The sequence below is a fragment of the Lissotriton vulgaris genome, chromosome 4_1, assembly GCF_964263255.1.
Source record: "Lissotriton vulgaris chromosome 4_1, aLisVul1.2, whole genome shotgun sequence".
NCBI lineage: Eukaryota > Metazoa > Chordata > Amphibia > Caudata > Salamandridae > Lissotriton > Lissotriton vulgaris.
In genome coordinates this window covers 17873954-17887523 of record NC_141691.1, presented here as the reverse complement: position 1 = coordinate 17887523, position 13570 = coordinate 17873954, and the positions used below count along the sequence as shown (strand labels likewise).

At 42.2% G+C, this 13570-nt stretch overlaps 1 protein-coding gene across 1 annotated transcript in view; it reads left to right on the top strand.

Moving 5' to 3' along the window:
* Positions 1 to 12942, top strand: part of LOC147718240 (nicotinamide N-methyltransferase-like) — a 147957-nt gene extending 135015 nt beyond the window's left edge. Inside the window, exon 3 of the mRNA XM_086966653.1 lies at positions 12145 to 12942. Coding sequence (XP_086822779.1) covers positions 12145 to 12598 — 454 coding nt within the window. The 3' untranslated portion in view covers positions 12599 to 12942. The remainder of the gene's footprint in view (positions 1 to 12144) is intronic.
* Positions 12943 to 13570: the final 628 nt, after the last annotated feature.

The window sequence follows — 13570 nt, the reverse complement described above, 5'->3', positions numbered from 1 at the left end:
GGCCTCCGCAAGCTTAGACTGGGGAAAAAATGGGCGGACTCAACCTAGCAGACCAGAAAACTTTCCAAATAGCATTTATAGCCAGACAAGGAATACATTGGTTGATACCAGGACAAAAGTACACGCAAACGTGGTTAGCCATAGAGAAAGCCATGCTAAACAACACCACCCCACTAACACTACTCACGGCAAACAAAAAATCACTCAACAACAACCTGATCCTAAAGTTCACAAAACAAGCACTACTGAAGATAGACCCCAACCTAGAGGTCAGCATCAAAAACTCACAGTGGGAGACACTATGGGAGAACAACAAAATCAAGTACAGAGGTAAAACCTTAGACATGTGTACATGGAAAACGAGAGGGATTCATTTCCCAACACAACTAGAACAAGAAGGAACACCACACACCTTCCACAACCTGCAAAGAGAACACAACCTACCAGACATGGAACTCTACAACTTCCTAGCCATATAAACAGCCCAAACGAAATCAAAACTACACAGACAAACCCCCTTGATCTTTCAGCTCATGGAGAACTTAAACAAGATGAGCCACCAAGTCTCACTGCTGTACAAACTACTCTGACCAGCCATGTCTAAACTCAACGATAAGAAAGTGGCCTACTGGGAAAGCCAAACTGAGACTAAACTGTCTGTACAGGAAATACTTATGGGCTTCCCCAACCAAGAACATGATATCTCCAGTACTCGCACAAACCAAATTCTGGATACTACACCAAGCCTACTGGACGCCGGCATACCTGACATCTGTAGGTCTAAAAGACAATGACGCCTGCTGGAACTGCGGATCAGGGAAAGGAGACCTAGAACACCACATCTTCAGCTGCTCTAAAGTGAAAAAAGTTTGGAAACAGGTGCTAGATTTTACTAACAAAACACTAGGCTGCACCCTTACGGAGTCATTCGCCACTATAGTGACAGCACATATCTCACAGGAAACTACGAGCCCAGAAGATAAGAACCTCTGTGACTTTCTCCTCACGTCGGCAACAAAAAATATTTTGACAAACCGGAAGGACACCTCCCAGGCCACCTTCAAAAGCTGGCTCAGCTGGGTGATCTTCCTAAGAGGGGCAGACATGACCACCCTCAGAAACACGCCAGGTAGACGCCTCTCTAGAGCGATGTGGTCCAAACTGGACAACCAAATGGACACCTTCAAACCACCCTAGGCAAAGCGCGTCTCTACATCCATCATGGAAGAAGAGAATAATATATCAGGAGGGCTCCATACCAAACAAAGACACAATCACTGTATAATTACTAGGGTTAAAGCTCTATTCTGTCTAAACCAACCGCAACCACCAGACGCTTTCTGTTCTGTTCTGATCTTATATGTTATATCTTTGTTTTGTGTTTTTAAGTCAACATTTATAATTTAACCAAGAATGTGCAATTATATGTCAGTCAGTAGATGCATTGTGTATCCTGTAAATACCAATAAAAATATATTTAAAAAAATGCTCAGACGGCAGACATAGACTTCCAAAAAGCACAAAATTTGCTGTTGGAATGTTTAGATTTTTTAATTCTGCAGTCACACTCACCTATTATGGCATCTAACAGGAGTAAAATTCACTCATAAGCTGTGCTATCCGACTCCGCAGCTTGACTCAAAATGGCGGCTCGATACGAGTATAGGAAAGTGGTGGCGTAATTACATCGGACCCATAACCATCTACATAGTGGGCGGAGGAGCCATCTGCAGTATGAATAGCACTGCACAACCCACATGATTTGACCAGAAGTGGGAAATCCTATCCGGTCTGAGCTTCGGGGAAGTAGGTGAGCCTTGGTGCATGTTAATGCGAGAGGGGCAATGGGTGTTGTTAATGCGTTTGCTGACTCAAGGACAGTGGATCATACTCTGTGGGGGGCGCGTCCCTCCACTGCAAGGGATCGCACTACAATTAACGTCAAGCGGGATCTATGTTATGACACTGGCCATGCGTTATATCTTTGGCGTGCAGCATGATCCGTGACCGGAATCCCATCCAAAATGGTGGCACAGTGAGTTTTGCTGAGCAGCATAGGTGGACAGAACGCACCTTGTTCTCCTGCAGCAAAGGTCATGCACTAAATAGAGCAACAGACTACTCAACAGTGACACAGGCTACCATGGAGCGCTACCACCCCCCCAGGACAAAAAGGTCATATTCTATACGAGATGCAAACTGTGCACACACAGTAGGGACAACAAAGAACGACAAAGGGAGTGGTCTGCCATCACCCTGTGTAACAGCCCGCAGATCAAGCATGCACTGTAAATGTTAACAACATTACCTGTGGAGTTCAGCAGTGTTGTGTCCAGTCCAGTGCGATCCGGCCAAGATGGTGGAAATGACGTATCTCTCACTGCTCCGTCATAACTTCAAGCAAAAACAGTAAGTTTGCACCGCAAACGGAGTGGGTAGCCTTACTCCAACATAGCGCCCGTTTTGGACAATAATAACTAACCCTGAGTGTAGTTTGCGAAGTAGCGCTAGGCGTAGCTACGCGAAGTGCACTTCGCACTATGTGAGTTACAGGTAGCACTACGTGAACTGCCTACTACCCTGTTCGCACTGTGAAAGATGCCGTTTTCAATGTTTGCACAGTGTGGACAAGCATCCGGCACTGTGAAATCATTGAAAACGGCATCTTGCTTAGTGAGTACTGTAGTTTTATGCCGCTTGAGTAGATTTTTACTCGAGCTGCAGCTTTCTCAATGCAGACTGGTAGTTTCTCATCGCGAGCAGTCGTGAGCATACCCAACCACTCACAATGAGAAACCTGACCTCCCCGCGTTGAGAATCTCACGGGAGGTTTATTATCCTGCTGCCTGAGGTTTTGTACTGACAGCATCCGGGGTTAGGGAGACATTTTGAGCAGGCATGAGTAGGAGTGGACCGCTGTTAGGACCTAGGCATTGTCGAGGGGGAGGGCATATGCCTGAACCTGAAATGGAACTGGCCTGACTCGAGAGAGTACAAAAGGAGGTGGTGATGGATGAAGCATCTGAACCAATCAAACACTCTCACTCAGTCAACAGATCTGGGTTTAATCCATCACCATTCTTTAGCCCACTCTGCCAACCCATTTCAGACATGGCCAAATGCAAATCAGTCTGACCCTGTGACTCATGGGAACAGTAGAGCCCGAACTGCCAAGCCATGCCTTCCCTGGACTGGAAAGAAGCTTCCTAGGACCGGTTTCTGGCATTTCAGCTGTCTTCAGCCAGGCTTGCTTGAATCCAGTGGCAAAGTGAGCAAGGGACTCACGTCTGAGCATACCCTGCCAACTTATTGCGAACAAAGGGGTACAAAAGGGGGTAGTGATGGACGGAGCATCTGAACCAATCAAACATTCTCACCCAGTCAACAGATCTGGGTTTAATCCATCACCGTTCTTTAGCCCACTCTGCCACCCCAGTTCAGACATGGCCATATGCAAATCAGTCTGACCCTGTGCTTCATGGGAACAGTCAAGCCCAAACTGCCAAACCATGCCTTCTCTGGACCGGAAACCAGCTTCCTAGCACTGGTTTCTGGCATTTCAGCCGTCTTCAGCCAGGCTTGCTTGAACCCAGTGGCAAAGTAGGCAAGGGTCTCACGTCTGAGCATGCCCTGCCAACTTATGGCGAACAAAGGGGTACAAAAGGGGGTGGTGATGGACGGAGCATTTGAACCAATCAAACTCTCTCACCCAGTCAACAGATCTGGGTTTAATCCATCACTGTTCTTTAGCCCAATCTGCCACCCCAGTTCAGACATGGCCATATGCAAATCAGTCTGACCCTGTGCCTCATGGAAACAGTCCAGGCCGAACTGCCAAGCCATGCCTTCCCTGGACCGGAAACAAGCTTCCTAGGACCGGTTTCTGGCATTTCAGTTGTCTTCAGCCAGGCTTGCTTGAATTCAGTGGCAAAGTGAACAAAGGACTCACGTCTGAGCATACCCTGCCACACTTATGGCGAACAAAGGGGTCCAAAAGGGAGTGGTGATGGATGGAGCATCTGAACCAATCAAACACTCTCACCCAGTCAACAGATCTGGGTTTAATCCATCACGTTCTTTAGCCCACTCTGCCACCCCAGTTCAGACATGGCCATATGCAAATCAGTCAGGGAGGGCATCTACAGGTATTTTACTTTCAAAGATACCCAAGTAAGTGGTTTTCTTGCTTTCTTCCTTGCCTAATGCTAATAATCCCTTTCACCTCACCAACCTCCAACCAGCCTCAGATGCCTCACCTTAATATGTTGGACCTACCTGCAATCCACCACCCCCAAATTGGCCTTCACCCACCCCTTCCCACTCCACAGGTCAGCAGTAAAGAGAGAAGCCCCTCCAACCACACCGGACTACATGGACAGGCTGGCCGAGCTTACACAAGGGAGGCTAGGGATGCTCTCCCACTTGCATCACCCATCATGAAACTGAATGTGTGATTCATCTATTTTCATTAAATGTTTTACTAGTAACTGATGTAACTTTTTAACTGATGTCAAAATTGTAACTGTTTGGAACCACTTGTACAGCGCTCTGATGCCTTTGGTTATAGCCAGCACTAGCTCTATCACTAGGGGCAAAGGCCTGGAATTGCATGCCAAAGGAACTTAGAGCAAAGGAGCAGGAAGGGCAGTTCAGAAAAGCTCTAAAGACAAGGATCTTTGGAATATTAGATGCCTGCTGCCTGGCATTAATCTAAGTCCTAATCTAATACAGCTGCTCTTTGTCATCTACAGAGCCAGGATACTCCGTTAGGAGTGGCAGTTTGCGCTATATAAGCATCAAATTTCATTTCACTTCACATTTCATCTCAGAACCCACCTACCCTTCAATAAACAGCTCCTCAAGACCTGGCATCATTTTTGTTGTGGCTAATTTATTGTTAATTGATGAGTAAGAGGGATATACTTTGGGCAGATTGTTCCCTTCATCTCTCTGTCGTATCTCACCCCAAACCCTGTTACCCTACCCCTTACCCCTCTACATTTCCACTGACCTCGTCCTCAAAGATCTCTATATGCTCTCCCTGCAACCTAGGTAACCTATAACTGATGTAATTTGGAACAAAAAGGATGTCATGAAAAGCGCTTTGATACTTTTGGGTCTAAGCTATTTTAATCCTGATTTTTGAGACCTGAGCAACATGGCTGATGCCTGGTGGAGCTGCTAGACAGCTACTGAGAAGATTAGTCATGGTTTCCCCTCGACTGTCAACTACCCAGCCGGACATTGGGCACAGTTCTTCCTCGTCTCCCTGCTATGGCTCCTTCCTCCCGTTCTTTCTTTCGAGTACTTTCAAACTCGTTGTTTGGTTACTGTACCTTACTACGTCACTACGCTATGGTAACTTATCAAATCAAATAAACTTAAAACCGATTCCCATGTTCACTGCTAGACAGGTATTGAAGAAATGGGCCCTGGTTTCCCCCTGACCATCACTTACCCAGCCAGACTTTGGGCACACTTCTTCCTCGTCTGCCTGCTATTGACTCCTTCCCTCCCCCTCCTACGAATTCTTGCAACATTATTTTTGTGTACTGTACCTTTCTATGCTCTTGTATCTGATGTAACTTGTAACGCAAAAATCCTAAATGTGAAGATCTCTGATACCCTCTTGGGTCAAGTTGCGCTATATAAAACTTTATAAAATAAAAAAAATAAAGACACTCTATCTGCAATTTAGATAGAAGATACTTCAGATAAATGCCTTTACAGCTAAATGGGCGATGTCTCAAACTAAGGAAAGGGACTCCAAGTGTACCTTATGTCTATAAGGGCCAAACAAAGATATTGCACAAGTTTTATTTTTCTGTACAGCATATGTAATGCCTAGAAGAAATTGGATTAAGCCGCTATGTAAAAGTTTGAATATCAGGAGTTACATAGAGATGCTGGGAATTCTAAAATCAGATCGGTCACAGCCCATCGAATTCAGTGATAGTGCATTTGTATTGGTTGCCAGCTATATAAGGAAAAAGAGACTGATATCATTTTTATGTAAATATACTAGATTTGTCTTACTGCTTGTCTTTTTAATTTATACTATGAATTATTGGTCTAGGTCAGCTCATACAAAGGCAATTTAGTAAGGATACTTTTGTTGCTTATTAGTGAAGGTTTTAATTATTTTTAGCATGATTTTAACTCATTTTAATGTCAGTACTGGTTAACTGAGTAGGCATTTGCACATTATTTTAAGCTGAACAACGCTTCATAGGACCGTGCCAAAATGGGAATCTTAATTTGTATGATTTTTTGCACATTATTCCTTAGTCAAAATTGCACCTAATATTTCTACTTGATGGGATTCATACTGAAATGTTTTTCAAGATTTGTCTGAAATGCTTTGATGATTATTTGAATCGAATAAAGATACTTTGATGATGATGATACAGGCAGTGTACCTTTTGCGACTCTCGGTGCAGGCTCCAAAAATGAGGATGATTGTTTAAAATCCCTGTATTTGAATTTTCAAATGCAGATGTTTTCTGAAGCAGTCCACTTTGCTTACAGGAACCAGTGCTGCTGCTGGAAAACAACATCTTATTTAGAAGAATCTTTTACAGGAACGGGCACTTCAACACATGTTTTAAATGAAAAGCTATCGAATGGAACAACATTCCACTGTTTTATGCCTTATCAACTCCTTTAAAGATTAAGTAACTTTTCAAAATGTTGATTCCAGAATTGTGGCCATAAACCAGTAATACTTGTCATTGATAATGATAAGAAAGGGGGAATGCCCCTTACATGAAGGGTCCTATTTGTGATTTGGAATGAGTTTTTACCAAGTTACAAAGTGTGTTTAGTACATGGCAAACAATAACCAGAGGATAACATACCATAACATAACTGAACAAAACTTAACATAACTTAATATAACTTCACCATTTTCCTCTCCTATCGACCTCTTCAAGAAGCATGTTACTTTGCTCACAGATATATCCCAGTAGGCAGACAGTATCATCATGGCCAACTAAGTAGATCAGACATCTGTCCCCCACTGAAGAGCAGCAACCAGCAGGGGCCACTAACATCTGTCAGCATCAAAGGCCAGGCCCGTGCCATCCACTGCCAGTGAGGGGTTGGATAGGACTCATGGATGGGAGTTTCCTAATTGTTTCTGCTATTTCCCAGGCTTCTGAGGCTACTTAGAGTGGGGGCACTCAGATCAGGATGTTAGGTACCTTATTTCCACTCTCCATCCCACAAGTACAGAGGACATATCCTGATACTGGCCTCTCAGCCGAGGGTCTGTAACCTGAGACAGAATAGGTGCCTGTCAAGCCAGGACTTCTAGTGTGGAATCACCTCCTCCTCGAAGGGTGAAACAGTCTGTTTGTGTCATGCTTGGGTCTGCCCTGGTGCAGTTCTATTGCCCTCTGTCTCAATGAGAATGCAGGGATCACCTCCTGTTTGGATAAAGGATTCATCAGTGTCTAGGATGTGAGCATACTGAGATCCACCAGAGCTTGAGCCTGCATCCATGCTGGTTATCATAGAAGGGAAAAATAAAGAATACTATGAAACTGATAAATTTGGAGACCTCTCTAGAATCTGTCACAACTGGTAGGAAAAGAGGGAAAGGCCTGAAGGCAAACTATTGAGACAAGACAGAGCCAAGTTTAGATGCCTTTTGAAAGCATGGGCTGTAGCTATCCTACTTTTAACTAGCGTCAACCAACCCATGACGAGGGTTGTTAACTGAACATAGCCCCACTGTTTTAAATACTGCATCCTCTAGACACCGCCATAGCCTTTTGCACCAATTATGATCTTGCTGTAATGATGTCCTATACAAGCTTGATGTTCCACAACACCTGGTAGGTGTTTATTTCTAGTCGGAGTCTATATTGGTTTGACGGTTTCATATTATTCAATCTTATTCTACGACCCTCAGCTTCCATCATAATGCTCATTGAGAAGTCTCTTAAGGTTTGGATGGATTCTGTCTCCTTATGCTGTCACTTTACATATCTCTGAGATTGTGTAGGGTGTGGAATAGTGGGGTTATAAAAGTGGATAAAATACAGATTAAATTAGAGTTATTGTCCATTCCCTGAGCACTGGACCTGATGTTTGAATTTTTTAATTGTTGTTTGTATTATTGTATTCTTGGTGGGCTACATTCCCTACACTTGATCTTCCTTTATATTTCCTTCCTGCCTTATCACACTTGCCTGACTCCATACTTCAGAGATATGGTGTTCTGATCTTTGCTGAGTGCCAAGTCTTTGGTTTCCTGAGAAACCTCTGCTTGCCTGATGCAGCCATGCCACCAAAACACAGACAGCACCCACCTACTGCTGTAATATTCAATGAAAATGGTCAAACTTATTATTTCAAATGTATGAAAGGGGAGTGCTATAGATTGGAGCAATGTGTAGTAGAGTGAATTGGCTTAGAGTGTTGTTAAGTGGAGTAGAGTGGTATAGAGTGGAATAAAGGGGAGTGGAGTGGAGTTAGGTAGAGTGGATGACTTACAGTGGAATAGCGCTGAGTACAATGGCAAAGAGTGAAGTGGTGCAGAGTGGAATGGCGTACAGTGGAATACCATGGAATGGAGTGTCCTAGAGTTGAGTAGCAGGTTGTAGAGTGCTGGAAAGTGTTGTAGTTCATAGAGTGGAGTGGTATATAGTGTCATAGAGTGGAGTGGCATGAAGTGGCATACAGTGGAGTGGCAACCAGTAGAGTAGTGGAGTATAGTGGAGTACAGTAGTTTGTCATAAGGGAGAGTGGATTAACTGGGGTATAGTGGCATAGAAGGAGTTGGGTAGCATCTCCTAGAGTGGCATTGAGTGGCATACAGAGTTGGACAGTGTTATGTAGGGGCATATTATAGTAGAGTGTCTCACAGTGGTATAGAGTTCAGTAAAGTTTTATTGTGAGGAGTTGCATAGAGTAGAGTAAAATGTTATAAAGTGGAGCGGCATAGAGTAGAGTCTTGTAGAGTGGCTCGGAGTAGGGTGAAGTGTCATACAGTGGACCATAGCATAGCATATAGCATAGCATAGAGTAAAGTAATTTGTCATAGAGTGGGGTCCTGTGTTGTAAAGTAGAGTGCTGTGGAGTGGAGTAGAGTTGTCTGGCATAGTACAGAGTGGACTAAAGTTTCATAGAATGATGTGTTGTGTCATAGAGTGATTTGGCATGCAGTGTCATTGAGTGTCAGAAACTGTCACAGAGTGTCGTAGAGTTGAGAGGCATGGAGTGGCGTTGAGTGGAGTGGTGTACAGTATAGTAGTGGAGTTGCTCAGAGTGTCGTTGAGGGGCGCATAGTGCCATAGAGTGTAATAGAGTGTTAAATAGTGACATAGACTGTAGAACAGTGATGCACAGTGGAGTGGCCTAGAGTGGAGTAGAGTTTGGTAGACTGGAGAGGTGTAAAGTGTCATGGAGTGGAGTATTGCATTGTCGAACACAGTAGACTGCAGTGGCATAGACTTGAGTTATGTAGAGTTCAGAGACATACATAAAGTAAAGTATTGTATTGTACAGTGTCATGTTGTAGCATACATTGCTGTGTCATACAGTAGAGTGACTTAGAGTATTGTGGTGTAGGGTATTGTGGCTTTATTTACTTAGCATAGAGTGGCTTAGAGTGTAGTGAAATAGCACTGGCATACATTGTACTGGAGTAGGGTGGCATAGGGTGCAATATTGTACTGGAGTAGAGTGACATAGAGTGGAGCATCACACAATGAAATAGGGTAGAGTGGAGTGGACTGGCATACACTGGAGTGGCATAGAGTGAAACAGCATGTGGTGGATTTGCATAGAGTGGACAGGCTTATAGTAGAGTAGCAGATAATGGAGTGGTGTACAGTCTAGTGGATTAGTATTGAGTGGAATAGATAAGAGTGACACACTACAGATTGCAGTGGCATAGTTTTGAATAGCATACAGTGGAATGGCAGAGAGTAGATTGAAATAGTGTGATGTAGAGTTTGTTTGAGGGGAAGGTGTGGTGATGTGGCCAGAGTGGCTGACTGCAGAGTGTGAGGCTCATGGTTCAATCCTCAGCACCAGCGGCAGCTCAGATTTGCATCATATGACTCTGGGCAATAGCTCACTTCACCTCCCCGATGGCCCGCAGCTCCTTCAAACCCTTAATGGGTGATTTGTTTGCGCATTACAAATGGGAATTATTATTAGAGTGAAGTGACTTGTCATGGAGTGGAGTAGAGCGGTGTGTCATACATGGAGTGCGGTGTTGTACAGTGGAATGGGTGGCATGTCATACATTTTAGTTTAAATAGACGTAATGTGAAAATGGTTGAACGGATGTACATGACATTTTGCAGATATGTAGAATATGGTGTGCAGAGTAATGCCAGGCAGTGCCATGCGCTGAATTGTGTTTTTCCAGGTTTACCAAGCAACCCAGAGTGACACATGGTGGTCTTGCATTGCTTGGTAATCTGACTAAGTATTGTGTGATATATTCTGCAGGGTACACCATGGTGACTTTGTGGTAAACCGGGGTACATGCCAATGACAAAGAAGTATATGACTAGGGATGGGTGGAATGCTTCCTTTTGTCTGCGGAAATGGCAGAATTTGGCAACTCTTTTAATTCTTTGAACCACTGCATGGCAGAATTTTTTCCTTAAGGTTCCAGAAACGAGAATGAGAGTAGCCATCCCCTAGTGGCTGCCACAGGGATGCCTTATGAGTAGATTTGCTCATGCTCAATAAGATTTTGTACTCGAGCGGCAGCAAAATCAACTGGAATGGATGGGTACTCATGCACACCACACAGTGCTGTTCACTCAGATGTTTCAGCGCTGCTCGCACAACTGGCACTAAATTCTATCAGGAACAGTGCGACAGGCATATTTCTGCCCATTTGCAGAACTCAGCAGAATCAGTCAGAGTTCTTCTTTAACTCCATCGAAATCTGCAGAGTGAAACTCTGCAAGTTCCACCCACCCGTTTATGTGAACGGATAATGACTGCCTTTGTAAAATCAAAGGCATCCATATTATTTTTACTACACTTTAGCTGTGTTCTGGGTTACACCAAATATATAGGTCAATTTGCTTTTATGTTGTCCCTACCTATTGCAACTTTATTAAAGTGGTAATAGGTAGGGACATGCATTTATATTTTTCTATATACTTTAAAAAGGTTTACAGAGTACCTCTTTAGAACCTTGGAAGTACTTTGTATTTTAACTAATATATCTTTTTAATACATTCTAAATAGCACATAAACATCTTGGTATTTCCATGGTAATCTGCACAAAATATATTCTAGAGGATTGAATATGTACAAACTGAAAGCACATTGGTAGTACACTATGCTAGAGTGTTATATTGTTTTTTTTTTTAAATGTCTACATATTTAATTATTAATACATCCTAGGTAGTACTCTGTAAATTTTTTCAAAATATATAAAAAATATATAGAATCATTATATAATTTTCCTTACCTATTAACACTGAAGTAAAAGGTTGGAAAAAAATATAAAACCTTATCTATATCTAAGCCCATAAATCAGACAACAGCCTAAAAACTTGATGCAGCCACAGATATTACTAAGTTCAAATGACTTATAAGTTTAAAAATACTTACCTCTACTATTCAAAAGAATATTAAAGCTAAGGGGATGGTGGAACCTTCTTTACCAATGCACCTGACCAAAATAACCAAAGTAATAATTTACCCTTTATTATTGAGGAAGGGGTTTGTGTGCACACCGATAGTCACCCATCATCACTGTGATAGTTCCAAACTGTACTTTGACATAATTGAATTTAAAAGCACAGGTGCACCACATATAGAAATTGTACAAACTAAGTCACAAGTTTGTCACAAAAGATACTGAAAGTAATGACATTACTTTCAGTATCTTTTGTGACAACCTTGTGACTTAGTTTGTACAATTTCTATATGTGGTGCACATGTGCTTTTAAATTCAATTACTCAAAAGAATAATCCGCAAACCATAATTTATAATCTTTTTAAATTCCATCCATATCCGTTGAGCTGTATTTAATCTCTACAGGCAATACACATGTCTATCTAAAGGACAATACAGTAAAAACACGTTTCCCACGCTAACTTGTGAAAAAAGAACATGTTTTAATCAATAATAAATACAAATATATTTTTTTTCTTTTTTAGGGATACTTGGCCTGAGAAGAAAAATGTGCTACAAAGAAAAATCAAGCACATTCGTAAATATGACATCAGCAAAATTAACCCCTTGTCTCCACACGTCCTGCCTCAGGCTGACTGCTTGATTTTGCCTCATTGTTTGGAGACTCACGTGATAAATAAAGAAGGGTTCTGCAGTGCTTTAAGAAATGCCTCATCACTGTTAAAAAATGGAGGGCATTTAATCCTCATAGCGTGCCTCGATACCACTTTTTACATGAATCGGAGCTTTAAGTTTCCTCATCTATGTATGGATGAGAGTTTTGTAAGGAAAGCGCTGGATGATGCTCACTATGTCATTGAGGAGCTGCAGGTGTTTCCTAGGAGGGTTAATCAATTGTATGATGTGATAGATTACAGTAGTGTGATACTTGTTAATGCTCGAAAAGAAATACCAGTTTCATGTACATATGAATCATAATTGATAGACATAATGTCTACAAAGAGGAAATTAATAGTTTGTTCCTCAACTGAATGAAGTTTCTTCTTTCTTCTCCTTTGTTGACCCTAATGCTTCTGACACCAGTGGTGCTCTGCTCTCTGCCTCTCCTCACTGCTTTTGCTGGGACCACTTTCCCTGGCTCTGCCAGGTTCTGTTTCAGTCAATATCCCCTTGTTCTTTAATGCAAAGTAAAATGGATTGTGGCTCAATCAATAACAACTGGAAAGAGTGTTGATTTGATCTTTCATTTGATTCCATTTTGCAGGTGAAAAGATGTATTACATATTACAATAAAATCTTGTGTGTTTTGTTCTACAATGCTATAGCTCTGTGTGTGTGTGTCAATTAATTCTCATAAATAGATGGTTCAGCTATCCAGCGGATATTTCCCATTAGAGGAAAGGATATAGCATTATTTCCACTATCTATGAATTCCAAATGCGCATTTTATATTTAAATATAGCTGTAAAACGCACTATTGAAATGTGTAATAATAGTAATTCTACTCATGTGTTTCAATATTTTGTAGTACACTAAGTAATGGGGTGCAATCATTCACTTCTGCAGACTCATTTTTGGATTCAATATGTTTTATTAAATATTTAAAAGAGTGTCTATGAACAAAACAACTGCAAAAGCAAGAACAATCCATCCTACTGTATTCCCTCCTCTCACCCTTCCTTTCCTCTGTACAACCACCCTTGTTACCCATCCCTCCACCCTGTACCTTTCCTTTCCTGCAGACAACCTATGTATTGTTTATACATTTTACAATGGCCTATTAGTTGGTATCTATGGGCCTGACTTCTATTTTGCCATTTTGCCAATCCATCCTCTGTGATGGAGGGTTCAATCCACGCGTCTTCAAATGGACTTGTAATTCACACACTTGAGATGAATGGACAAAGTAATAACACCATCAGACCACACTTTAAGTAACACTTCCTTTCA